General features: G+C 40.6%; 2 protein-coding genes across 3 annotated transcripts in view; both read right to left on the bottom strand.

Moving 5' to 3' along the window:
* The window catches only part of CACHD1 (cache domain containing 1), a 239,856-nt gene that overhangs the window by 34,923 nt on the left and 178,282 nt on the right, over window positions 1–26,651 (bottom strand). For both annotated transcript variants that reach the window (XM_012167056.4, XM_042249227.2), the window contains exons 8-13: window positions 23,324–23,473; window positions 17,628–17,861; window positions 10,851–11,000; window positions 10,100–10,223; window positions 9,187–9,304; window positions 3,808–3,976 (exon numbers count right to left, since the gene is read on the bottom strand). In XM_012167056.4, the coding sequence (XP_012022446.3) occupies window positions 3,808–3,976; window positions 9,187–9,304; window positions 10,100–10,223; window positions 10,851–11,000; window positions 17,628–17,861; window positions 23,324–23,473 (945 nt within the window). The remainder of the gene's footprint in view (window positions 1–3,807; window positions 3,977–9,186; window positions 9,305–10,099; window positions 10,224–10,850; window positions 11,001–17,627; window positions 17,862–23,323; window positions 23,474–26,651) is intronic.
* Window positions 17,908–21,316, bottom strand: LOC105611720 (protein DPCD). Its single transcript, XM_060400204.1, has one exon. It carries the CDS (start codon window positions 21,304–21,306, stop codon window positions 20,671–20,673), a length of 636 nt encoding a protein of 211 aa, XP_060256187.1. The 5' UTR covers window positions 21,307–21,316; the 3' UTR covers window positions 17,908–20,670.

The following is a 26,651-nucleotide window of genomic DNA, read 5'->3' as shown; positions in this document are numbered from 1 at the left end:
GTAAGAATAAAGAAAAAAAAAAAAAAGAAAAACAACAATATTAGAACAACACAATGATAAAAAAAACATCTCAGGGATCAGAGTTGGACCAGAAGAAGGGGAGGAGACACAACTCGCGGAGGGGACCTTCCTTGTAGTGATGTGGATAAAAGGAGAGGAAAAAACCGAGATACAGGACCCAAAGTCTTATGTCTAGGAGCTAGACACATAGCTCTTACATACATAAGACACATGGTACTTACATACCTGTGGACACAACTCCACAGGATGATGTGCTCTTTCAAAATGCCTATGTCCGTCTTTGTGTACCAAGAAAGACAATGCCCCATCCTTCAGACCTCAGGAAGGGAGCTCTGACCTAAATTAATACCTTGCTTCAAAATCCCCATCATCAGTGGGAATTAGGTAAAAATCACTTATTTGCCATTGTTTCCCTTATTTTCCATTTCTTTCAAAAAATATGTGAATTATCCTGCTTCACTTTCATTATGAACTGATACTAAACTATCCTCAGTGATCTCTCCACATATTGCCCTGGGGGAGTTCTATGGCCAAAATGAAGTTGGGTTGTACAGTTGAAAGAGTGCCCAGTGGAAGTTGGACACTGGCGTAAGGTTTGTCCATGTGCCCCCAGACCAGCTCACTAGTCCTAATATATGGGCATTGATAAAGCTCTACATTTTCTGGGAGTGAAAATGTCCAACTGAGCAGGACCGTCCAACCAAAATACAATGTAATCCCCCATTGTGATATAAAAATTTCTAGTAGCCACATGAAGAAAAGGAAAACCAAACAGGTTAATTTTACTACTATATTTTATAGACTCTAGTATATCCAAACATTATCACTTTAACATGTAATCAATACAAAAACTTAAGTATGTATTTTATACTTACAATAAATCTCAACTTGGTTTAGCCACATTTTAAGTGCTCAGTAGTCACCTGTGGCTACTAGCTACCATATTGGATGGTATAGCTATGAGGGATTATCTGAAGGAAATAAAAAATCTAGGCTTGGGCTTTTTTTTTCCCATTAAGAAAAACTGCTGCACTTTGCTGTACCAAATTTAAAAAGACTGGCCTTGTAAATCAACTGCTGCTACTGCTAAGTCACTTCAGTCATATCCGACTCTGTGTGACCCCATAGACGGCAGCCCACCAGGCTCCCCCGTCCCTGGGATTCTCCAGGCAAGAACACTGGAGTGGGTTTTCATTTCCTTCTCCAATGCATGAAAATGAAAAGTGAAAGTGAAGTTGCTCAGTCATATCCAGCCCTCAGCAACCCCATGGACTGCAGCATTCCAGGCTTCTCCGTCCACGGGATTTTCCAGGCAGGAGTACTGGAGTGGGGAGCCATTGCCTTCTCAATACTTCAATAAAAAAAATTTTTTTTTAAGATTAATTAAATAAATAATAAATACAAAGGTTTTTTTTATTACCTTGTTTTCACCAGCAGTAGTATAGTAGTATTTCCTATAGTGACTAAGGGAATTATGCATATCTAAAGTCACTGCAGATGATGACTGCAGCCATGAAATTAAAAGACGCTTACTCCTTGGAAGAAAAGTTATGACCAACCTAGATAATATACTCAAAAGCAGAGACATTACTTTGCCTACTAAGTTCCGTCTAGTCAAGGCTTGGTTTTTCCTGTGGTCATGTATGGATGTGAGAGTTGGGCTGTGAAGAAGGCCGAGCGCCGAAGAATTGATGCTTTTGAACTGTGGTGTTGCAGAAGACTCTTGAGAGTTCCTTGGACTGCAAGGAGATCCAACCAGTCCATTCTGAAGGAGATCAGCCCTGGGATTTCTTTGGAGGGAATGATGCTAAAGCTGAAACTCCAGTACTTTGGCCACCTCATGCGAAGAGTTGACTCATTGGAAAAGACTCTGATGCTGGGAGGGATTGGGGGCAGGAGGAGAAGGGGACGACAGAGGATGAGATGGCTGGATGGCATCACTGACTCGATGGACTTGAGTCTGAGTGAACTCTGGGAGTTGGTGATGGACAGGGAGGCCTGGCGTGCTGCGATTCATGGGGTTGCAAAGAGTCGGACACGACTGAGCGACTGAACTGAACTGAACTGAAGCTTTTCTTTAAGTAGTTCTTAAAAATATGAATTAAAGGACATACTTTTTTGTATGGGGCTTCCCTGGTAGATCAGCTGTTAAAAAATCCACCGGCAATGCAAGAGACCCTGGTTTGATCCCTGGGTTGGGAAGATCCCCTGGAGAAGGGAAAGGCTACCCACTCCAGTATTTTGGCCTGGAGAATTCCATGGACTATACAGTCCATGGAGTCACAAAGAGTTGGACACGACTGAGTGACTTTCACTCAATTACTCTCTTCTATAGAAACAGAAGGCAACCCCCTTTCCCTCAAACCTAAATTACAACAAACAAGGAAATGTAAATCCAAGCAGACATCTCTGGCCATCTAAGTTGTCCACATTGACGGAGTGTGTCATAGATAAAACTACTTAGGCTGGCCTGCTCTGTTGATCTCATATCCAGGCACAAAACTCTGTAGGATGGAATGTAAAAGAGAAACCTGAACACAAGGGCTCTCATTTTGAAACTGGAGAATGGATGGTGACTTCTAAGTATTTTCAAAGGTGAAAAAGAAAATATCTGTTTGCTAGTACTGTGAGTATACCGTGACATATAACATATACCACAGATGCCTAGTATGCATCTGGCACATGGCAGCATTCAATGAAAGGGGCATATCAGGCATGGGAGAAGCAGGAATCACATCTGAGCCTCACTTCTTTCTGTGTTACCATGGGGAAGTTATGATTGGGTGGGCCAAAAAGTTCATTCCACTTTTCCCACAGGATGATATGGAAATACTCAGACGAACTTTTTGGCCAACCCAATATTTTGATAAGCCCAAAAGTCCTCAGTTGTAATAGGCCAACTCAGATGATGGCTCTAAAATACTTGGCACAGAACAAATGCAAATTTCTTTGAATTATCTGCCGATTTCCTAAGCACTTTCGAAGACAGGGATCTGTGATAGGTACAGATATACACTCTGTAGATATGTAGGTGTGCCACCCTTGGACTCTTTTCCATTTTTCCACCTCCTATGCTGTACCCCTGCATCGTCATTATCTGTGTGCCTGCCTCTAGTGGGCCATATCTACCACTCTGTTTGATGGACATTCTTTGGGCTGCTAAAACCTCTTTGTCCGCATTAGCAGAAGCCTGAAAGTGACTAAGGAATATGAAAGTCCAGCTCCCTTTCCTGAGTCAGGGTAAGCTTTTCAGTGTAATTTACACTCCAAAGCCCCCCTCAGGACTAGGGTGAGGCTGGAATGTCACTTAAAATCGAATTCTGGCTTGCTTTCTCCTTTCTTCCTTCTGTTAACTTCACTTCTTTACTTGTTTCTTCTGAGAGTTCATCCTGAAGAAGTCACCAACCCACAAATCCTCATCTCAGTGACTGATGGAGAACCAGAGACAAGGCAAGGCCTCAAATCGTTTTTACATTTGTCTCCCCACACTGGCACTGCAGGTATTAGTGTGCTCAGTCACGTCTAACTCTTTGAGATCCCATGGACTGTAGTACACCAGGATCCTCTGTCCATGGAATTTTTCCAGGAAAAATACTGGAGTGGGTTCATTTCCTCCTCCGGGGATCTTCCTGACCCAGGGATCAAAACTGCCTCTCCTGCATTGGCAGATGGATTCTTTACCACTGAGCCGCCTGGGAAGGCATTCGGCATCTTAATTCAAACTGATGCTCATGGTGAGCTGCTATCAGGAAGACCACAAAGGAAACTGAAAAGTGCAGGGTTTACCTAGAGTGGCCAGCTGTTTGAAGTGGAGGCAAGCACTAGGCTGGCCCAGGAGGTCCAACCGGTGATACAGCAGCTTGCTGCTGGGGACAGTATTGAGGTTCTTCAGTTGTTTGACAGGTATTTCTGGTTGTATCACCACAATACAGAGAATGAAGGAAGTATCTTGGACCTGGGAAATTGACAAAGAAAGTGTTAATACAGAAATGAAGGTTCCTGGAGATAGTAAGTTGGTCAACATTACTTTCTGCTATCTCTGCTTCTAACTCACACAGAAAAATACGTGATGAGTGAAGGGAAGTCAGGAAGATGGGGTAATAGAAAATGGTTCTGGCAAAAAATTACATTTATTTTTCTTTCTGATCGAGGGAACTTAATGCATGTAACAGAAATCATGGAGTTGATGAAGGGATTAGAAAATAGTCTCTCTAAAACAGTAACCCTAGTCCTCTTTTGCTTATTTAAGCTAATGGATACAAGCTGGAACACGGCATACAAATACAACACTTATTTCTGTTTGGGTTGGAAATGCGTTGTAAAATATACAGTTGGTTTTGCAATGAGTGTTCCGAGAATTGAGTATTTTAAATGCCAATTATGAATCCATATAACACAGCCTGTACGGAATCCGGTTTACTCATTCTATTCCCAATGAACACTTCTCATGAAAAGTGTGAACCCTATTGCTTCCTAGCAAAGCTGGCTTGACTTGTCCTTTCAGACCAGGAAAGGCAAGTGTGTTGTAATTTGGCCTAATTTAAGCTCCTATGCAGAGTCAGGAGTTCTTTCAGATTCATTCTGCTCCTAGAACTGGATGCTTGATTAAAATTTGGTGGGAAAAATGTCTACATGAATCAAAGGCCAAGTCAAGCTGTGTAGTTCTGGCTCCTTGACTCAAAAATACAAGAAAGTCAGACTTCTCTAAGTTCATTATAGTAAGAGCTGAACAGAATATATTTTAAAGGCGGTTTGTAAATAAATGAAAAGAGTGATAACCGGCAAAGTCAGAACTAGAAGATGGCCAGAATCAAAGCAACTCAAAAGATAATTTAACAATTAAGGATAAATTTTTTTAACTAGGCAGGTTAGAGTTAAGTATAATACATGGTTTCTGAGGATAGCTGCAGAATCTTTTTAAACACAGGGGAATTTGCATCTTCCTGGAATTGCTTTCAAGTACTGCTGCCAAGGATATTCAATTACATTAGCAAATTTAATCCTCTTCCTCAACCCAGCCAGTTAGAAAGAGTGTTCTGAAGCGGCGTTCACTATGTGCCCTCTTCCTGTCTCAGCATCTTTTGAGTTTGTTTCCTGCGCTTCAGGAAGTTATCTGCTGCTGCTGCCGCTGCCAAGTCGCTTCAGTCGTGTCTGACTCTGTGCGACCCCATAGACGGCAGCCCACCAGGCTCCTCCAACCCTGGGATTCTCCAGGCAAGAACACTGGAATGGGTTGCCATTTCCTTCTCCAGTGCATGAAAGTGGAAAGTGGAAAGTGGAAAGTGAAAGTGAAATCGCTCAGTCGTGTCCAAATCTTCACGACCCCACGGACTGCAGCCCACCAGGCTCCTCTGTCCATGGGTTTTTCCAGGCAGGAGTACTGGAGTGGGTTGCTATTGCCTTCTCCGAAGGAAGTTCTATAGGAGAATTCTTATTCTCTTATAGGAATTCTATAAGAGAAAAAAAGTCAATTCTGTAAGATAAAAATTCTTTCTCTTCAAGGGTCAATTATATAAGAGAGAGAGAGAAAAAAGAACTACCCTGAGCATCTAAAAGCAACACTTCACAATCTCTAGCTGGAAAGGAAAACAGATTTCAAAATAGGTCATCTTGCTATTGTGTTCTTAGCTGAAAAAGTAGTTGCTTGCATTAAGGAATTATGTATAACATATCTAGAAGAGGCCTCCATGAGTGAGGAGGGTTTTTTTTTTCACTGATTATCCATGGGATTCATGTTTTGAAGTGAACCATGCCTGTACAACACTGGAATGTTGCAATCCCTTCTGATATTGGTCAGTATTTTCTTCTGCCACAGCATGCAGCCTTGCCAATGCTCACAGACAGACTTGTGTTGCATAGTGACAAAGCAGTAATCTCTTAATGCTGCTAATGTAATCTCTCGTTACATTTAAATTAACTCGGTGAAATAATCCATCAAAAACTGCTATACCTATGGATGCCAAGAAGTTTAACCAATTATTATCAACATCAACTAAATATATTTAAATTATATTTAGTAGAAGAACCCATTTCATTCCAGAGGACAAGAGTACTTACTCCCCTCCTTCTGCTGATGTAACTAGAGAGAGCTTAAAAATTCTTGTTCTTCATCCTGGGTAATCAGACAAGCCTTTTAACTTCAATCTTATTACTACTTTAAATGTTCACTTAACAGTGATGTTCTTGACAACTGATGTTGGAGAAGACTCTTCAGAATCCCTTGGACAGCAAGGAGATCAAACCAGTCAATTCTAAAGGAAATCAACACTGAATATTCGCTGGAAGGACTGATGCTGAAGCTGAAGCTCTGATGCTTTGGCTACCTGATGTGAAGAACTGACTCATTGGAAAAGATCCTAATGCTGGGAAAGATTGAAGACAGGAGGAGAAGGGGATGACAGAGGATGAGATGGTTGGATGGCATCACTGACTCGATGGACATGAGTTTGAGCAAGCTCTGGGAGTTGGTGATGGACAGGGAAGCCTGGCGTGCTGCAGTCCATGGGGTCATAAAGAGTTGGACACAACTGAGCGACTGAACTGAACTGACAGTTTCAGAACTCTGAGAAAGTTAACACTTCTACCTGAAGTGATTACATGATTATATTCATTTGGCTAAGTAGAGTGGCCAAAATGTGTCAATACCATGGAAGAAAGACAGTCTTTATAAAGATTATACTTCCCCAAATGTTACTACTAGATTTATTTACTGTACAAACAAGGTCTTAAAATGCCTCTATTTCCTTCTCTTTTAATGCCTACAAATATTAATAGAGATTTTTTTTTTTTTACCAGGATGTACCTTTCAATTAGGATATAGTGTAAGATAAGCAATCTCCAGTTTTAAATATAAAAGTATTTTTCAATTCAGAATTTTGGTGTCTGGCTCACTCTTTCTGATGTGAAAAATTAAGCAATTAGTCCTTATTTAAAAATTGTATGTTTATAAAGGGCAGATGGTAAATCATTCTAAAAAGAAAAAAATTCCTGAAAATGAGCTGTCTCAGAGAGTTTTGAAACAGATATTGACTTTTTTCAGATCTGTATTATCAGCAAAATATCAGTAGAATTAGGCTGATAAACATAAGCTTCTCAAATGGTCTTATTATTTTGTTTAGTTTCATTTCCATTTTAGAAATTGCTGTTGCCTTATGATTCTATAAAAAGCAAATAAGAAGATCATAAAAGAGTCATGTCTAGAGGCGTGTTGGCTTCTCCTGATTCCTATCATTCCTATGCAGACACTGCACGGAGGTGTTGAACTGTGAATCCACTGCTAAGCTGGAAGCTCTGTGAGGGCAGGAAGTATCATTCTTCTTTGTCCTTCTTTGACTGTTCACAGTCAATCTTCCATAGCAGTACTTAAAAGGATGAATAAACAGATCCATTTAGGGTTGACAACACATATGAAAAACATCAGAGGGCTTCCCTGGTGGCTCAGAGGTCAAAGCATCTGCCTGCAATGCGGGAGACCTGGGTTCGATCCCTGGGTCGGGAAGATCCCCTGGAGAAGGAAATGGCAACCCACTCCAGCATTCTTGCCTGGAGAACCCCATGGACAGAGGAGCCTGGTGGGCTACAGTCCACAGGGTCACAGAGTCGGACATGACTGAGCGACTTAAAAAAAAAAAAAATAAAAAAAAAAAAAATAAAAACATCAGAAAGGGCCTTCTAAGAGAATCTCGAGTGTGACTGTATTTTAAGTTTAGTGATTACTACTGAATGATAGAAAAAAAAGGATCAAAGTCTACTCTTCTTTTGGTCAATTAGAGTATTTAGGGCCTCATAATAGCACTGTTATGCTATGCTTGGGAGAGGGAGTAAAGGACAAAAACATCAAGTAAGATGGGTGGTGTGTGTCAGATTCTATCTCTCTATGATTCTTTGAGGCTCAGTGTTCTTTTTTAAAAAATATTTATTTCAAATAGGATATAGTGTAAGATAAGCAATCTCCAATTTTAAATATAAAAGTATTTTTCAATTCAAAATTCTGGTATCTGGCTCACTCTTTCTGATGTGAAAAATTAACCCTGCAGCATGCAGGATGTTCCTTGTGGCGAGTGGGGTTCTCTCCAGTTAAGGCATATGGGGCTTAGCAGCCTCTAGGCATATGGGAACTTAGTTTCCCAACCATGAATTGAACCTGTGTTCCCTGCACTGCAAGGTAGATTCCTAACCACTATACCACAAGGGAAGTCCCCTGAAGCCGAAGAGTCTGAATGAGGCTAGTGAAAGAAACCTGCAGTGGGTAGCACAGGCGTGGCTAGCAATCGGCTTGTGGACATGGGGGCAGTACACATTCTAATCTAAATCTTTCTCTTCCTTGGCATCAGTGGAGGACATTCACGCTTTTGTATCTCCTTTTCAATGCCCAGCTTCCACAATCTAAGCTGAAAATGATAAAAAAACAAACTGTTGCTGTTGTTCAGTTGCTCAGTTGTGTCTGATTCTTTGAGACCCCATGGACTGTAGCACACCAGGGTTCCCTGTCCTTCACTATCTCCTAGAGTTTGTACAAACTCATGTCCATTGAGTCAGTGATGCTATCTAGCCATCTCATCCTCTGCTGCTGTCTTCTCTTTTTGCCTTCAATCTTTCCCAGCATCAGGCTCTTTTCCAATGAGTTGACTCTTTGCATCAGGTGGCCAAAGTATTGGAGCTTCGGCATCAGTCCTTCCAATGAGTATTCAGGGTTGATTTCCTTTAGGATAGACTGGCTTGATCTCCTTGCTCCAACTGGATACAATCTAACTGTGTATTCATGTGACTCAGAAGAAATTTGGTCAATCTGTATAATGTAGTACAGAGCCATTAAATGTGTTTTCACACATAGAGATACATGCCTGTGTGTGAATAGTAGTTTCCTGAAATTGATCAAAGTGGTTACTTCTGGGAAATGGGAGGTCAAACTCAGGAAGGGAAAGGGCAGAGTTCACCATCTATTTTTTTAAAATATGGTTTGATTTATTCATCATGAGTAATTAATGGTTTTATAAACAAAAAAGGAAAAAAAAAAAACAACATTTCTATGGAATCTCTTCTTTTTCCAATCACTTTAAAACAGATTAGTAACATTACCAGACTGAAGTTCCCTAGAATTTCTGCATGAGGAGGAATGTTGCATTCTGCACCTCCTTGAAGCAAAGGAGGCTTCCTCGCACTCACCATCTTCCAGGCATAGCTAACATTGTAGGCCTCCTTTCCAGTTTCTCTCAGCTTGTTTATGTGCCAGGACAGAGATGAGTTCACAGGGACTGCGATAATCTGGCTGCCCAGAGGGAGGCTGCATTGGCAAACAGAATGAAATACTTCAGGCAAAAGATAAAATGAAGCACTTAATTAAAGGCAGGGAAGATGCTGTGAGTCATTGACCACCTCCTGATTTTGAAAAGCAATGAAGCTCATCACTTTTGAAAGAGATAATATGAGATTTTCAATTTTGTAAAAGCATTATGTCAGCTCTGTACTGAAAACATTCCTTCCTCTCTACCCCTGCCCCCTGATTCTAATTCTTTCCAGAGACTAACTTGTCTCAAATCAGTCAGTCATTAATTTACAACCAATGAGCACAAAGACCCGTTTCTCTGTAGGTTACCATCTGCCAAAATAATGTATCATGGTTGGAAAAAATCCAATCTGTTCCTTATTTCAAGAGAAAATGTTGTATATGATTGTGCTGTCAACTTGGAATGGACAGTGCTTTGCCAAGCTATTTTTTGGCACGCTCTAGAGCTGGTCCTCAACTTAACCTCTTATTTTGCCAACAATTTCCAACTTGGTATAACTGGAGTATCTTTAAAAATGAGATGAGATATATCTGATTTTGCAACTAAAGGCAATGTGAACATAAGAATTTGATTTATTAGACATTCACCCCAAATAATAGTTCTAAGAGATCTTACCTACTTTACAGTAAACAAAATTTTGGCTACTATCCTTATATCAAAAACCATACTCTTGATAACATTAAAATAATTTACATACTTGCTTTATTTACTATAAACACTCATATTTGACCTCAATAGATCCTATTCTCAGAGGAAAAAATGAGATATTATGACCTTCACCTTTTCCTTACCTCAGGATATTTTGCCGAACCAGCTCAAATTTGGGGATATTTTCATAATGAATGATGTCAGTGTGAAGGGGGGGTTCTGAGAGTAAATATGGCCTGGTAAGAGATGGATGCATAAGGGTATACCCTGAAATAAGAAAAAAAATAACACACACACTATGGGAAACGTTGTAGGAAGAACTGATTCTAATAAACGTGCTGATCATAGATTTGAAACGTGGGATATTCTGAAAGGGCTGTTCAACACTCAGCTTCTCAGTCTGTAACTCAGGAGTCCAATAAAACCTGAACTTGTTTTATGTTTTCTTGCATAAAACTTTGGAAGTGTAGCAAGATGTCTTAACTTATTGAACATCTCCCTAATCAAGAATATTTGGGAGGTACTGACCATTTGGTTTTCATTTTATAAAATCTATCACATAAACCTTAATGTCAGTAAATATTAAGAAAACAAAATAGACCAAAAAGAGATCCAAAGGATCACTTCTTTGTTTCATTCAATCCTCAAGTTTAATTTCCTGACGGTTATAAGTAGCTATTACCTACCCCTCAACACAAGATAGAAACAAACGCACAATCTTCAGATTCATTCTGCCATCGTTATGGTGTTCTATGACAAATACGTAGTCCTAGTGACACTTTTTCTACAAATACCATCATTTTCCTACTTTGTGAGTATCAGAATCTCTGCAGATGACTATTCTTCTGGATGTTAAAGAAACCGTTCTTTCCTCTGTAAGTTTTAGTAGATTACCTTTGTCATCTATGAGGAAAGTATAGGAAGCCAAGGAGTCTTGGTAATACGTCACGTCTTCAAGGATGTAAGCCAGGTTCACGTCCACACCTACAATTCCCAGAAGGAGGTTTCCAAAATAACAGGGTTTACTTACAGTCATTATCAAACCTATGGGTTAAAACAAAATAAAAAATCCAAATATGTCAGAGAAGGCACTGAACAAAGGCTGGTGCTGTGCTCTAGGCACTGCAAAGGCTGCAAACAGCATCTTAGTTTGCTCTGAAGAAGTTTCCTGTGTGCCACAGTAGCTAAGCACTGCCTTTGCTGACAGCATAAAGGAGTTATGAGTGAGGGAAATAGACTCTTTAGGAATTCAGACATCTTCATTAACTTAAATGGAGGCAATTTGTACCTTTTCCACTATTTTTTCACCTAAAAGTATATGACACTCCAGATCCATACAAAACATCAGCAACATATATATCATTCTACTTCCGAAGTGGGGATGATTCAACTGACTTTGCAAGACCACTGGACAAAGAATCTAACATTCTGGGCTCTAGCCCAACTATGCCCTTTATGTATCATACATATGATACTGGACCTAACTTTGAGCCTTGATCTTCATGTTCATTTAAAGGACACAGAACTAATTACCTTACCAATTTCTGTGCTGTGCTGGGCTCAGTCACTCAGTCATGTCTGACTCTTTGGTGACCCCATGAACTGTAGCCTGCCAGGCTCCTCTGTCCATGGAAGCTTTTGGGCAAGAATACTGGAGTGGATTGCCATTTCCTTCTCCAGGGGACCTTCCCAACCCAGGGATTGAACCCGCCTCCCATGTCTCCTGCATTGCAAGTGGATTCTTTACTGCTGAGCCACCAAGCAAGCTCACCTTACTCATTTCTAGGGGATGTTAAATGAAAGAGATTATGGATAAAGGAAAGCTTATTAGGTATTCTATTTTATTAATGAATCCTATAAAAAAAACCCAGAAAGATAATGAGAAAAATAAAACATAGAAAGGTACAGAATCTTATGATCTGGCCACTTAGAGCAGTTAGAGGAGACATTAAAGTTCTAAGGAAATGTATTTCTAGTCCCTTGGGCCAAAAGCTTGCAAACATTTACATAAATGGTCAGATAGTAGATATTTTAGGCTTTGTGAGCTATTTAACCTCTGGTGCATATTTTTTCTTTTTTTTTCTAACAAATCTTTAAAGACATAAAAACCATTCTTAGCTCATAGGCCATATAATAGGATAAACAGGGAAAGAGAAAAGCCAAGGGGAGGAAGACCTACAGGAGTAGAAGGCATGAACAGTGGTCAATGCATTGCCTGGAGCAGCAGAAGAACTGGGCTCTCTTCTCATTTCTGCTACTGAGTTGGCTAAGACGTGCCACCTCTCTGAATGTGTCTCCTTGTGCGTTATGTGGGGAGCTGAGACAAAGAGATCTCTAGGATCCTGACAATTCTACAATCCCATGGTTCTAATGAGGTTGCAAAGAGTTGGACACAACTTAGTGAGTGAACAACAACACATGGTTCTAAATAAAATTTAGAACCAAAAGATGGATAGTTTCTCTCCATCTTGCTCTTATGTCTTAGCATACTTTATTTGCCACAATGGGATAAAGAGTCTTCTGTCCAAACTGATAACTGAAAAGTAAGACTGCCTTTCTTGATGACATGTTCATGCCTACGAGCATGGCAGAAAGCCATTCTTTCATCAACACCTAGGAAAGGGATTTAAATCACCTTGAAGACTTCTACAGAGAGAATAGTGTCTGATGTCCACTCAAAATATTATTGAGTTGTGACTGCAAAGGCCAATTAAAGGTACCACTTGGAAGGAAGAAGTGGATACAACACTTCTGTAAGACAAGTAAGTTTTGGGTATATAATGTACAGAGCATAGGGACTATAGTTATAGTTACTAGTATTGCACATTTGAAAGTTGCTTTGGGTAGATCTTAAAAGTTCTCAACACAAGAAGTAAATTATAACTACATGAAGTGGTTGGTATACAGTAAACTTACTGCAGTATTTTGCAATAGATACAAATATCAAATCATCATTTTATACACCTAAAACTAATGCTCTGTTAATTATACCTCAGTAAGACAAGAAAAAAGAAAAGCTGTGCAATGGGTATTTATTATAAATTCAGAAGCATTCTTTAAGTAGTCAATTTTCAGAATGCTATCTATTGGTTTTAAAACATTTTAAAATAATAGTTATCTAAGAAGCTTTTAAAAATACATTTTGAAAAAAAATAAAAAAAAATAAAAATACATTTTGGAGATTTTTGCTCAGGTATCCCTATAAGTGATGGGAGCATCACTACGAGGGCCAGGAGACTGAGGTCACAGTCTGCATGCCACATTCCCCTGGGCTTTAGTCTAAGAAGAGAGTCTTTTTCACAGAGCAGGAAAGTGCAACAGAAATATTCGGGGACCACATGCTCACTTCAAATTTCTGTTCTCCTCTGGACATACTGACAGCAAGCTTGATAAAAGAAAGGCAGTCTTACTTTTTAATTATCAGTTTGGACAGAAGACTCTTTATCCCATTGTGGCAAATAAAGTATGCTGAGCTTCCCTACTTTAAAGTACATAGACTTGCATTTTAAAAGAAACATGTCTAGTAACTGATACTTGAATCTATGGAGATTTTGAATTAGAACCATCTAAACATGAGTTTCTTTAGACTGAGGGTCCCCTTGTCATGGAGTTGGAGGAAGTGTCACCCAGTAATTCCAGGGAGTGAAAGTACAATGATGAATATGTTACACTCTAGTAGGGGAACACAGCAGATCAGTAGATAGTGATTGAAACCCACTGCATGGGAGTCATAAAACCGGCCCCAAGGACTAAACTTTGGGAAGCATCAGCTTTGCATATAATTTAATTTAAAGCATACATGGTAGCTTCTGGATGGAAAATTTGGGGAAGGGTCCCACTCTATCTGATACCGCTAACGGTAACGGAACTTGACTACACAATCCGCTCTGCTTGATCAAGACTCAGTCTCGATACCTGTCTCAATTCCTTTCACACAGAATTGTCATGTTCCATTGATCTATTTTTCTCTTATCTGATTAAAATACTTCTTGAGGGTGAGGTATGTGTCTTGTCCATCCCTGCCTGACAAAATGCCTGACTGGCACTCAGCCACATTGGTAAAATGCGTAAATTGCCACTCGCATTTAAGACCTGACATTTCCCTATAAAGGGAAATAACTTTATGTAAAGGCATGAGTTTCTATTCTAAACACATCTGTTGGCCCTGCCAGAACTAGGAAGGAAAAAGAAATTGAGGTGTGTCAGTAGCTACCATGCTTCTTCCCGATAGAAAGAACATATCTACTGAACTTCTATAAATCATAGCCTCTATAACATTTATTACTTTTTATATGTGAGTTTTCTCTGAATATTGTGAAAATTCCTAGTAAATGGAACTTAAAAACAAGATCTCATATGGTGATGCTGTTTGCCTAGTAATTAGCTAGCTCTTAAACTTCCTTATCAAGAGAAGATGAGAGGGAAGGATGTAGGGGAAAAGGATAAGCAAGAAATTGAGGAGGAAAAGAAAAAATTATGTCTTTACTGAGCACATAGTGTTGGCCTGGCTTTCCTCTAAATGCTTTAAATATACTAGTGCATTTAATCTTCACAATTACTTTGATGGAAATGTTATTTTTCCTGCTTTAAAGACTAAAAACTTAATCATATGAAGATTACCTGACACTTTACCTGACATTGTATTATGGGTAACTTGTGAAATCAGGATATTAATGACAATAATAGTAGTAATAAAAAAACAAAATAATAAACCTAAGACCACTTAATTATTACTGAAAGATATTTTGGACACTAATAGATAAGAGATAAAAAAGCCTTCTTCAGTGATCAATGTAAAGAAATAGAGGAAAACAACAGAATGGGAAAGAATAGAGATCTCTTCAAGAAAATTAGAGATACCAAGGGAACATTTCATGCAAAGATGGGCTCGATAAAGGACAGAAATGGTATGGACCTAACAGAAGCAGAAGATATTAAGAAGAGGTGGCAGGAATACACAGAAGAACTGTACAAAAAAGATCTTCACGACCTGGATAATCATGATGGTGTGATCACTCATCTAGAGCCAGACATCCTGGAATGTGAAGTCAAGTGGGCCTTAGAAAGCATCACTACGAACAAAGCTAGTGGAGGTGAAGGGATTCCCATTGAGCTGTTTCAAATCCTGAAAGATGATGCTGTGAAAGTGCTGCACTCAATATGCCAGCAAATTTGGAAAACTCAGCAGTGGCCACAGGACTGGAAAAGGTCAGTTTTCATTCCAATCCCAAAGAAAGGCAATGCCAAAGAATGCTCCTACTGCACAATTGCACTCATCTCACATGCTAGTAAAGTAATGCTCAAAATTCTCCAAGCCAGGCTACAGCAATACGTGAACCATGAACTTCCAGATGTTCAAGCTGGTTTTAGAAAAGGCAGAGGAACCAGAGATCAAATTGCCAACATCCACTGGATCATGGAAAAAGCAAGAGAGTTCCAGAAAAACATCTATTTCTGCTTTATTGACTATGCCAAAGCCTTTGACTGTGTGGATCATAAGAAACTGTGGAAAATTCTGAAAGAGATGGGAATACCAGACCACCTGACCTGCCTCTTGAGAAATCTGTAAGCAGGCCAGGAAGCAACAGTTAGAACTGGACATGGACCAACAGACTGGTTCCAAATAGGAAAAGGAGTACGTCAAGGCTGTATATTGTCACCCTGCTTATTTAACTTCTATGCAGAGTACATCATGAGAAACGCTGGGCTGGAAGAAACACAAGCTGGAATCAAGATTGCTGGGAGAAATATCAATAACCTCAGATATGCAGATGACACTACCCTTATGGCAGAAAGTGAAGAGGAACTAAAAAGCCTCTTGATGAAAGTGAAAGAGAGTGAAAAAGTTGGCTTAAAGCTCAACATTCAGAAAACGAAGATCATGGCATCTGGTCCCATCACTTCATGGGAAATAGATGGGGAAACAGTGGAAATAGTGGCAGACTTGATTTTTTTGGGCTCCCAAATCACTGCAGATGGTGACTGCAGCCATGAAATTAAAAGACGCTTACTCCTTGGAAGAAAAATTATGACCAACCTAGATAGCATATTCAAAAGCAGAGACATTACTTTGCCAACAAAGGTCCGTCTAGTCAAGGCTATGGTTTTCCAGTAGTCATGTATGGATGTGAGAGTTGGACTGTGAAGAAGGCTGAGCGCTGAAGAATTGATGCTTTTGAAGTGTGGTGTTGGAGAAGACTCTTGAGAGTCCCTTGGACTGCAAAGAGATTCAACCAGTCCATTCTAAAGGAGATCAGCCACGGGATTTCTTTGGAAGGAATGATGCTAAAGCTGAATCTCCAGTACTTTGGCCACCTCATGTGAAGAGTTGACTCATTGGAAAAGACTCTGATGCTGGGAGGGATTGGGGGCAGGAGAAGAAGGGGACGACAGAAGATGAGATGGCTGGATGGCATCACTGACTCGGTGGACGTGAGTCTGAGTGAACTCCAGGAGCTGATGATGGACATGGAGGCCTGGTGTGCTGTGATTCATGGGGTCACAAAGAGTCGGACACGACTGAGTGACTGAACTGAACTGAACTGAAACTGTGGTTTTTCTGGTGGTCATGTATGGATGTGAGAGTTGGACTATAAAGAAAGCTGAGCGCTGAAGAATTGATGCTTTTGAACTGTGGTGTTGGAGAAGACTCTTGAGAGTCCCTTGGACTGCAAGGAGAGCCGACCAGTCCATCCTAAAGGAGATCAGTCCTGGGTGTTCATTGGAAGGACTGATGTTGAAGCTGAAACTCCAATACTTTGGTGACCTCATGCGAAGAGCTGACTCATTGGAAAAGACCCTGATGCTGGGAAAGATTGAGGGCAGGAGGTGAAGGGGACAACAGAAGATGAGATGGATGGATGGCATCACCGACTCGATGGACATGGGTTTGGGTAGACTCTGGGATGTGGTGATGGACAGGGAGGCCTGGCGTGCTGTGGTTCATGGGTGACTGAGCGACTGAACTGAACTGAACTGAAATCTTATGAACTTAATAACCCAAAGATTTACTGCATGAAAGATGTCGTGTTTTTGCAGATAACCAAATGTGAGGTAACAAGATTAAATACATTACCAAAAATAACAAGTGGTAGAGTAGGATTTGAAATCCTCTCCACGTCAAGCCTGTATCTATTTGACTACACTGTGTTGCCTTGCCTTTGATGCTGAATCCCGAGCACTTCTGCCTTAATTACCACTTGCTATGCAAAGTTACTCTTTAGTACCAAATTCTCTTTTAGATTGAGAGGAATCCTCACAAAGCTTCTAGATGTACCCATTATGGTTTGTTTTTTAATTGTTTATTTTTAACTGGAGCATAATTGCTTTACAGTGTTGTATTGGTTTCTGCCAGACGTCAACATGAATCAGCCGTAAGTATACATAAGTTCCCTTCCTCTTGTACCTCCCTCCCACCTCCCATCCCAAGACCCATTATGTTGACTGAGGCTAGAGCAATGAGGAAGGAATAAGGCTGCGGATTTCTGCTCTAGAGCATAGTACTCACTGGGCCAGTGGCGGGGAGGCTACACAATCCTTTGACCAGAGAAAGGGATGCCCACTCCCCCTAATGCTCACATGGCAAATACTGAACAACATTTAAAAGTTACTGTTTGACTCATGTCCACTTCTTTTTGCTTTCCTTCAGTAGGAAGTGTTCTCCAAACTCACCATCTCCCATCTCATCAGAGAAGGGGAGGCTAAAGACAGCTTCATCAATCATCCGGTTGGGAAGGTTGGTATAGAACCTGCCAACTGTGGTCTCCAGGTTACTCAGCTGGTTCAGCACCATCATGCTGCCCTTAATCACAGGCAAGGCTATCCGGTCCAGCACGCCATACTTCCCTGAGTTCTGTTCAGCCAGATCTCTTAGAAAAGCCAGTTCTTTCAAGCCAGTCACCCCATCTGAAATAGAAAGCCAAGGGAAGACAATGTAAAACTAACTGGTGTATATCCATAGGATAGCCTTGTCATTAAGATCTAATAAGGGTCTCAATGAGGTCTTGTAGTGCCCAAAGGGATCTTTGCAGAGACAATCTGGACTCAGGACACAGATACCAGTTCCTGCAGAGGAACAAAGCTGAAGGCATGATCTTTCCTCAAATAGTAACGAGGCCAAAGGATTTCTTCAAAAGGCAATGATGAAAAACACATGACTAAACAGAGGAGCCCCATTCAGCAAGGATTTCTTCCTTGAAAGTTTAATTATAAAATGTAAATTAGTTTTCTGCATTTAATATTTGAAAGCAAAAGTAATATTAACAAGTCTGCATCTAATTTAAATTAGTAGATGAAGTTGTAAGAGTTTTAAAGGATTGAGGTTTGCCATTTCATTTCTTACCTCTTTGCCTATTAACCACTTGCCAAAGTCTCATGCAACTAAATGAAAGAATTATGGATTGTATTTAGTGATGTCTCCAAACCCCATTTCTTGAAACTCAGTTTAATTACAAATGTTTTCATGCTTTATATTGTAGGGATAATACTGGATTTGATTTATTTAATATATATTTTTTATGTTTGGAGAGTTTTAAAATCTTTGTAAAAGATTCAGGCATACTGGGATGTATTGTTCTACAACATCTGTAATCTATAGCACAAACATAAATTTAATAAACCTTTTTAAAAGTTTTGGTTTGCTATTGTTGGAACACAGTCAAAAGGATTAGTAACTGATCCCATATGGGTACCATTGTAAACAAATTCAAGTTATTTCAGTCACTACTGAAATTCTACCAATGAGTTTTAAAAAGACTCATGTTCTTGAACTGCTTAGTCATTAAAAAATCTGAGTTCATGGTTCACCTACCTTCAGTGGCTATCATTTTTAAATAGGAAATATATATACTTCAAGCTTTGGAAGTCCATTTCCAAAATCATGGCAGGATCTGATGGATATAATTTCTTTCTTAACACATTATATATAAATAATTTACATTTTGCTCCACTCAGACAATGCTGAAGGAGAATCAGAATCAGATTATCGTTGCCTTTGCTTGACGCATAATTGAAATGGGAGGTGAGTGGTATCCTTCAGAGTAAAAGACAACACATAAGATGTGATTGATCCCTGATCTTATACCCTTGAGAAGCTTACAGGGGTGAATGATAAAAGGAGACAGTTTGAGGCAATAAAAGCATTTCCTTTCTTTGTCATGTACTGCATGGCTCTTTCAAAATGTACAAGAAAATTAACAAACAGGAATATCTGCTAGACAAAGAGCATAGCACAAGATACCAAGGGTTGGGTTATTTTATGTCACTCCATTATGAAGCATTATGCAGGGGTGGCAGCAGAGTAAGTAGGGTGGCAGAATGGATTATTCTATCAACAATGTGGTCTTGCTGGAAACTACGTTTCCCAGAATCCCCTTTCTTCTATGCTTCCAGGTTAAATGTGGCCAAAAGTGAAGTGCTGTAACTTGAGAGGTGAAGTGAGAGATGTTAAGAGACAGACACAGAGGGACCTGAAAGTTCCAGTTCATTCCACTCTTCTGATTTTGTGTTCAGTTCCCTTTCCCCACTTGCTGGCTTACTCACCAAGGGAAACCCAACCAAGGGCAGGCTCACTCCAGAGGCTTCACTGAGAACTCAGAGAGAGCAGCCACAAAGGGACAACAACTTCTCAGACTTCGACACCAGACTTCCTACACAGCCTGCAGTGGTCCTAGTCTCCAGATATCCTTGCAAGCTTCAACTTGTTCACCCAGATCAGAGCTGGTTAATAACCTTTGAGTTGTCAGTTCCTCGTTGCGTCTTCACTCTTGCAGTTTCCCCCCATAATTGCGTACATTCTTACTCTCTTATTTTAAATGGAGGTATTGTGTTGGTTTCAGGTATACAGCAAAGTGATTCAGTTATATACATATATATTTTTTCAGATTACTTTTCAATATAGGTTATTACAAGATATTGAATATGGTTCCCTGTATTATGCAGTAAATCTTTGTTGCTTATCTATTTTATATATACTGCTGCTGCGAAGTAGCTTCAGTCGTGTCCGATTCTGTGCAACTCCAGAGACGGCAGCCCACCAGGCTCCCCCGGCCCTGGGATTCTCCAGGCAAGAACACTGGAGTGGGTTGCCATTTCCTTCTCCAGTGCATGAAAGTGAAAAGTAAAAGTGAAGTTGCTCAGTCGTGTCCGACTCCTAGCGACCCCATGGACTGCAGCCTTCCAGGCTCCTCTGTCTGTGGGATTTTCCAGGCAAGAGTACTGGAGTGGGTTGCCATTGCCTTCTGCTAGGATCTGTTAATCCCATACTCTTAATTTATCCCTCCCTGACACCTTTTCCCTTTGGTAACTGTAAGTTTGTTTCCTATGTCTGTGAATCTGTTTCATATATAGATTCACTTGTATTATTATTATTTTTTTTTAAGATTCCACATATAAGTGATATATTTTTCTTTCTTTATCTGCCTTACTTCAGACTTAATTGTCCAGGTTCATCCATGTTGCTATAAATGACTGGTTCATTCTTTTTTATGGCTGAGTAATATTCCATTATATACATTTACCACTTTTTTTTTTTTTTTTTGGACTCAGAATTACTTTACTCAGGAGGGAAGACCACGGCCTAGGGGCTAGGAATGCCCTGAGGCCCAGTTCTTACAAAGCCTAGTCAGCTCCTGGGAGAAGAGAGGCTGCCCCTGTGCCAGAAAGGCCCAAGCCGGAAGTCTCACAGGCCTACAGGCAAAGCCTCACCCACCCAGTGTCAGAAGTCAGGCTCAGGTGGCAGCTGCTGAGTCTTGCAGTCCCCGTCACTGCTGTGGGCTGTCTTTACCTTCTTCAGTTCCTTCTGCAGCTCTGACTCAGCTACCAGGACCTCCTTTGGCTTCTGGTAAGAGATAATCAGAGTGGAGTTGGTGTGAACAAAGCTCAGTGAGGATTCATCCAGAGGTAGCTGGTATCTTTCTAGGTCAGGAATGGAGAACTTCTTGTAGTACTTTTTGTTGGTTGTTCTGACGACAACACAGCGCTCCTTCTGGTCCACACAGACGTTGTAAACGTCCTTAGGGTATGGCAGGTTTCGAATTCGCCACTGGAAACTCATCTTGGTGTCTTTGCGCATGAATATGGGATTGGCATTGCTTTCCGTGATGAGTTCAGGCCCCAGGCTCCCTGCTCCTGGGAGCGCTGGCTCTCCCACCTCAATCTGCCACTGGCCCAAGGCTCCCAGGGCACTCTTCATACGCCACTTCCTCACAAGTAGTTCATTTGTCTTCTCATCATATTCTTCGGCCATTTCCTTCCCATCTGGGAACAAATAATGCACCTTTCTTCTCCCGTCTTGCAGCAGCGCCGTCTTCTCTGCCGCCCGCAGACTCTCCAGCCAGCCAGTCACCGCCATCTTCCCTCCCCATTTACCACTTCTTAAGCCAGTCATCTGTTTATGGGCAATTGGGTTGGTTCCATGTCTTTGCTATTATTAATAGTACTGCTATGAACATTGGGGTCCATGTATTTTTTTTTTTTTTTTTCGATTTGAGCTTTTGTTTTTCTCAGATAGAAGTTTAGGAGTGGGATTACTAGATCATATGGTAGCTCTATTTTTAGTTTTTAAAGAAACTTCCATACTGTTTTCTACAGTGGCTGTACAAATTTACATTCTTATCAATAGTACGTGCTCTTATTCTGATAATTAATTTGATATACCACAATTTTCACTGTGATTCTGCTTCCCTATTTGAACTGACAGAATTAAGGGTACGTGTCAACCCTCTTGAGTAATGTTCAGAGATACTTTTCAGTGAGGTGTGTCAGGCTAGCTTATGGGAAGAAAGAGAAAAGATGAGAGTGGTTAGGGGAAGTTTCAAAAAGTGGAATTATCAGGGGCACAGCAAGTGCACACGATACTCCCATGGGAAGATCTAGGACCAGTGAAGAGATGGGTGACGCCAGAAAACTGCTCAGAATCGGCTTGAGCAGACCTGCAAAACACATGGGAAAGGCATGGTCGCTTCCTTTTATGTTTCCTTACACCTCTTCTATTGCCTTTAATTCATTTGCCTTGTCTATCTTCCTCACTGGGTCAAGGGCTTCTTGAAGACAAGAGATGTTGTATAAAACAGCTCTAGGACCTCAGCACACTATGTTGTATACGGTATGTGCTTCATAAGCACAACATATCTTGCATATTTATTATCAGAGCAACCCTATGGAGATTTTATTCTTTTTATTTGACAGATTGAAGTGAGGCCCCCAAGAGATTAAGTAACTAGCCATAAGCCACACGGCTAGCAAATGCAGATCGAAACTGAAAACCTCTAGACATCAGCCCCTGTGTTTTTCCATGTGCAAGCAGTCCACAAAATATCTGGAAAACAATCATGCTGGCCTAAATACAGATTCCTGAACTATCTAGGACGGTCTGATCACAAATCTGTAGACACTGCCTGGGAGTCTGCATTTAAAGGTGAATCTACAAGTAATCCTTATCCCATTAAAATGTAAGAACCAGTGCCCCTCAAGCCAGCTGGTTCTGCACAGAAATCTGGAAGTGGAGAGGGGAGATGAGAGACAACAGGTGAGAAGGACTGTAAATCAAGATGTGTTCTCTCAAGAACAAGAGAATGGGGCCACTTTGAACACTGAGGGCAAGGGGCCCAAGAAGAAAAGGAGGAGCTGTGTATTCATAGGTGGTGGTGGTGGGGGCATGACACGGCAGGGAGCTAGAAGATTGGGCTGTTGTCAGACTGGAGGATGGTTAAATTGCTGAAGGGAAACTACTGAGTACTCTATCAGATTTGCCAGTTTAGTAAACTCTCTCACAGACTGATTTAACAGCCACACAATCAGCCTTAATGAGCACCTAGCACGTGCCTGGCACCATCCTGGGTGTTCACTCAACGTCAGGGTTAGCCTTCACAAGAACTCTGTCAAGTAGACACTTCTCATTGCCACAACACAGCTACGCAAGGGGATAGGGAGAAAGCGGCACAGCTGGTGATTCTGCAGGTAAATGTGATATTCACTGTCCTGGTTTTAGAGAATAATCTAGGTTAGTACTTGGGCTTCCTGATCTTAAATCAGTGAGATAAGTTAATAAGCTTCATACAGTATCAAAATCCAAGTGTATATGGAGAAACTCCCCCCTCCCCCCACCAAAAATGGAGCTGCACAGATGCCTGTGTAAGACCGTGTAACTGCAGAAGTTTCAGAAATGAAGAGCTCTCTGGACAAAGAGATGAAGAGACACACGCCCTGAGTATCTGTATTAAGGGGGAGAAAGCTGGGTTTGGGAAGGAATCTGCTCCTCATACCCTCATCAAAGCACCCTGTGATGGTTCTTTCATATTTTTTGAAAGCAGCATGCACTTAGAGAGAACATTTTATCTGAAAGAAAAGGATCTCGAAACACTACCTACCGTTCATGAGGGCGTAGGTGAGAATCATTACAGAGTTGTTTAGAAAGCTATTTTCTTCATTGATGACACGGAGAGTTGCCTTTTTATCTTCTTCTGAAGAGTCCTTTGATGTAATGCCAGCGGACAGGTAAATGATGACCATGTCTGTATCTAAACAAACACATACAAACTGAATGTTACATCAGAGGCTGGCTAAAGGCAGCAACTCAAGTTTCTTTTCCATTGGACTTTCCTGCCTCAAGGACCTGCCGGGCCCACGCTTCTTACTCCTGCCCATCTGGTGCTGAGCTTTCATCTCCCTGCTTCTGCTGCTCTTCCATCCCGCCTGTACTGGTCCATGAGGCCTCATTTAGCCAGTGTCAGGTAAAGAGATGCTGCTAATGAGTTTACTAGATCAAAGAAGGCAAGTTCCTCCAGGCGTCCACGGTTGTGGTAATTCAGCCATCCCAAATGGATGTCACTCCTGCCTTCTGAAATTGAGCATTCAGAACCTGATTTACTCTTTCCTCAGTGACCCAGGATCTTTACCAGGAATATACATTTTGGGGGAACCTAGGCTTTAAAATGACGGTTCTTCCAGAGACTACTGAGATTTGCAAGGTTATCTGCCTCTATGCTAAGCAGTTTCAAACGAACATTTCTGTTTTAAAATTCATCAGTTTAGAAAGGCAGTAAAAAAAAAAAAAAAAAAAAAAGTGGACATAGGAGCCAAGTTACCTGTGTCCACATCTCAGCTGTGCTAATTTCAAGTACTGTCTGGGTAGATTACCTAACCTTTCCATGCCAAAATCTCCTTATCTTAAACAAAATGAGGATAATGACCGTATTTACTTCACAGGGTTGCTATGAGGGCTAATTGGTTAATTTTAGAATGAAAGCAAAAGTATGATGGTGAATAGGAAATAAAAGCTTTAACATGAAACAAAAAAGAAAATCCTTGTATTGGCATGAAGAAGCACCTAGACTCTGGAGTAAAATGACTCTCCAGCTAGGGCTAATGACTGAGAACTCATTGTAGCTCATAGTGAAAACTTCTTTCAGGAGGATTTCCTCAAAAATTAAAGTGGTACATTTCTTATCACTAAAGATGCAAGGGCTGAATGACAGCTTTAATGGAAGGAGGGTAGTAAGCCAGCTGGATTTTATACTGTCTTTTTAACCTGAGATTCTCCGATTCAGCATCTATGTTTAAGATAACCTACACAGATGTTCTTTTAATTGAGAAATAATGATTGATATGCTATACGCTTGTTTCTTTAGGTTCTTACACAGTTGTCATTCATCTGAGATTGCTTTCCAGCTACTGGGGGAGGCAGCCTCCAGGTTGGTCCCCCAATGATCCCACTTCCTGATATTCACATCGCCGTGTGGTCTCTCTTTGAGGGTAGACTGGATTTAATGACAGAATGCAGCAGAGGTCATGGCGTGTCAAGAGATGGATTAGGTTACAGAAAGACCACGGCTTCCACCTGTGTGCTCTCTCTTGGGTAAGCCAGAGAGAGAATGTTGTGAGCTAGCCTATGAGAGGCAAGGAAATGAGGCCCTCAGAATCGAATCCTCCAGCAACCATGTGAGTGAACTTAGAAGCAGATCTTTCCCAAGTTGAACTCTGTGATGACAGCCTCTCTGGCCAACAATTTGACCATAACCTCATAAGATACCTTTGGGCAGAGGCACCCAACCATGCTGTGCCCAGATTCCTTACCTATAAACACTGAGATAATAAATGTTTATTGTCTTAAGCCACTGGGTGTTGGGTAATTTATTATCCAGGAGCAGATTATTTAAAAAATCATCCTAAAAATGATGAGAATACAATGACTGAATTTTCTTCCATTTGAAAATTTCCATTTTAGACTCTTTATTATGTTGAATTGAATAACAACAACTTGATGCTTTTGAACTGTGGTGTTGAAGAAGATTCTTAAGAGTCTCTTGGACCATAAGGAGATCCAACCAGTACTTCTTAAAGGAAATCAGTCCTGAATATTCATTGGAAGGACTGAAGCTGAAGCAAAGCTCCAATACTTTGGCCACCTGATGCAAAGAACCAACTCATTGGAAAAGACTCTGATGCTGGGAAAGATTAAAGGCGGGAGGAGAAGGGGACGACAGAGAATGATGGTTGGATGGCATCATCACCAACGCAATGGACATGAGTTTGAGTAGGCTCCGGGAGTCTGTGATGGACAGGGAAGCCTGACATGCTGCAATCCATGGGGTTGCAAAGAGTTGAACACGACTAAGCAACTGAAATAAACAGAAGACTTAATATATAAGCAAGCTTTAAAGCTAATTTTGATGCTTGAACAATTCTTTAATAAATATTAACTGCAAATTTAAATTACATATTTAAAATTAGGGTATGAAACCTGATGTAAAATCACTAGGGAATATCCTGGTCTTAACCGATGTCAGTCTTTTTTCAATGTTATAAACACAGTCCTATACATTTATTTTTTTTTTTTAAGGATGCAAAACAGCTCACTTAAGTTTCAGACTGGGAAAAAAATACTATTTGACCCTAGTAGGTGGGATACAGATATATCATAAAATAAAGTATGATCTAAAGTATGAGACAAACCAACACATGTGAGAAATTCCTGGACACTTTTAAGACTGACCTAAAGTGAACCCTTGGGTTTTCTTACTTGGCTTTATGATTCTGGATAAAACATACTGTCACTGACAGCTGGTCTAGGCATAGGCCCGTGACTGGAAAGCCAGAAGGCCTGCAGCTCCTTTAGCTGCCAAGTGTTATTTTCTTTCCATCCCAACGATAAGGTACATGTTCTGCAAGCATTCTCTCTGTCTCTGCCCAGCTCCTGACTCTGTTCCTGCCCCGTTCTTAGGCAAAACTGAGTTATTTTTCTATTTTTAAATATCAGATCTGCCAAATTTGCTCTGATTTATTTTTCTACTTACTAGGATATCCCCGCTCTAATCACTCATGGGGACATTAAGCTTTGTGATTAATAATGTTAGGGATGAGTCATTACAGACAATTGGGGCAGAGCAAAGATATAGCATGTACCTGGAAGAAAATGTAACCCTCTCCATGTGACAAGTCCCTGCGAAAGCCACCAGCATTCCTTGAAATGTCAAAGCGGGAAGAACAACCCAAATTTGGACTTTGCCCATGCCATTAGATCCCAACTCCTAACCGTCATATTCCTTCTGCTACAAAATGACCCCTCAACTGGTTATCCCCAAAACAAATCTAGGAAAAAAATCCAAATGTGTTGATGGTATCTGTTACAGATCACCATAGGACTGAAAAAGAGCCAGCACTGAATAAAAGTTTTAGTTTTTCTTATTAGTACAAAGC

This window comes from Ovis aries, chromosome 1, assembly GCF_016772045.2.
Source record: "Ovis aries strain OAR_USU_Benz2616 breed Rambouillet chromosome 1, ARS-UI_Ramb_v3.0, whole genome shotgun sequence".
Taxonomy (NCBI): domain Eukaryota; kingdom Metazoa; phylum Chordata; class Mammalia; order Artiodactyla; family Bovidae; genus Ovis; species Ovis aries.
This window is presented reverse-complemented; position numbering and strand designations above follow the sequence as displayed.

Excerpts from the sequence above, each read along its gene's own strand:
- LOC105611720 (XM_060400204.1), bottom strand. The coding sequence starts at position 21,306 with ATGGCGGTGACTGGCTGGCTGGAGAGTCTGCGGGCGGCAGAGAAGACG.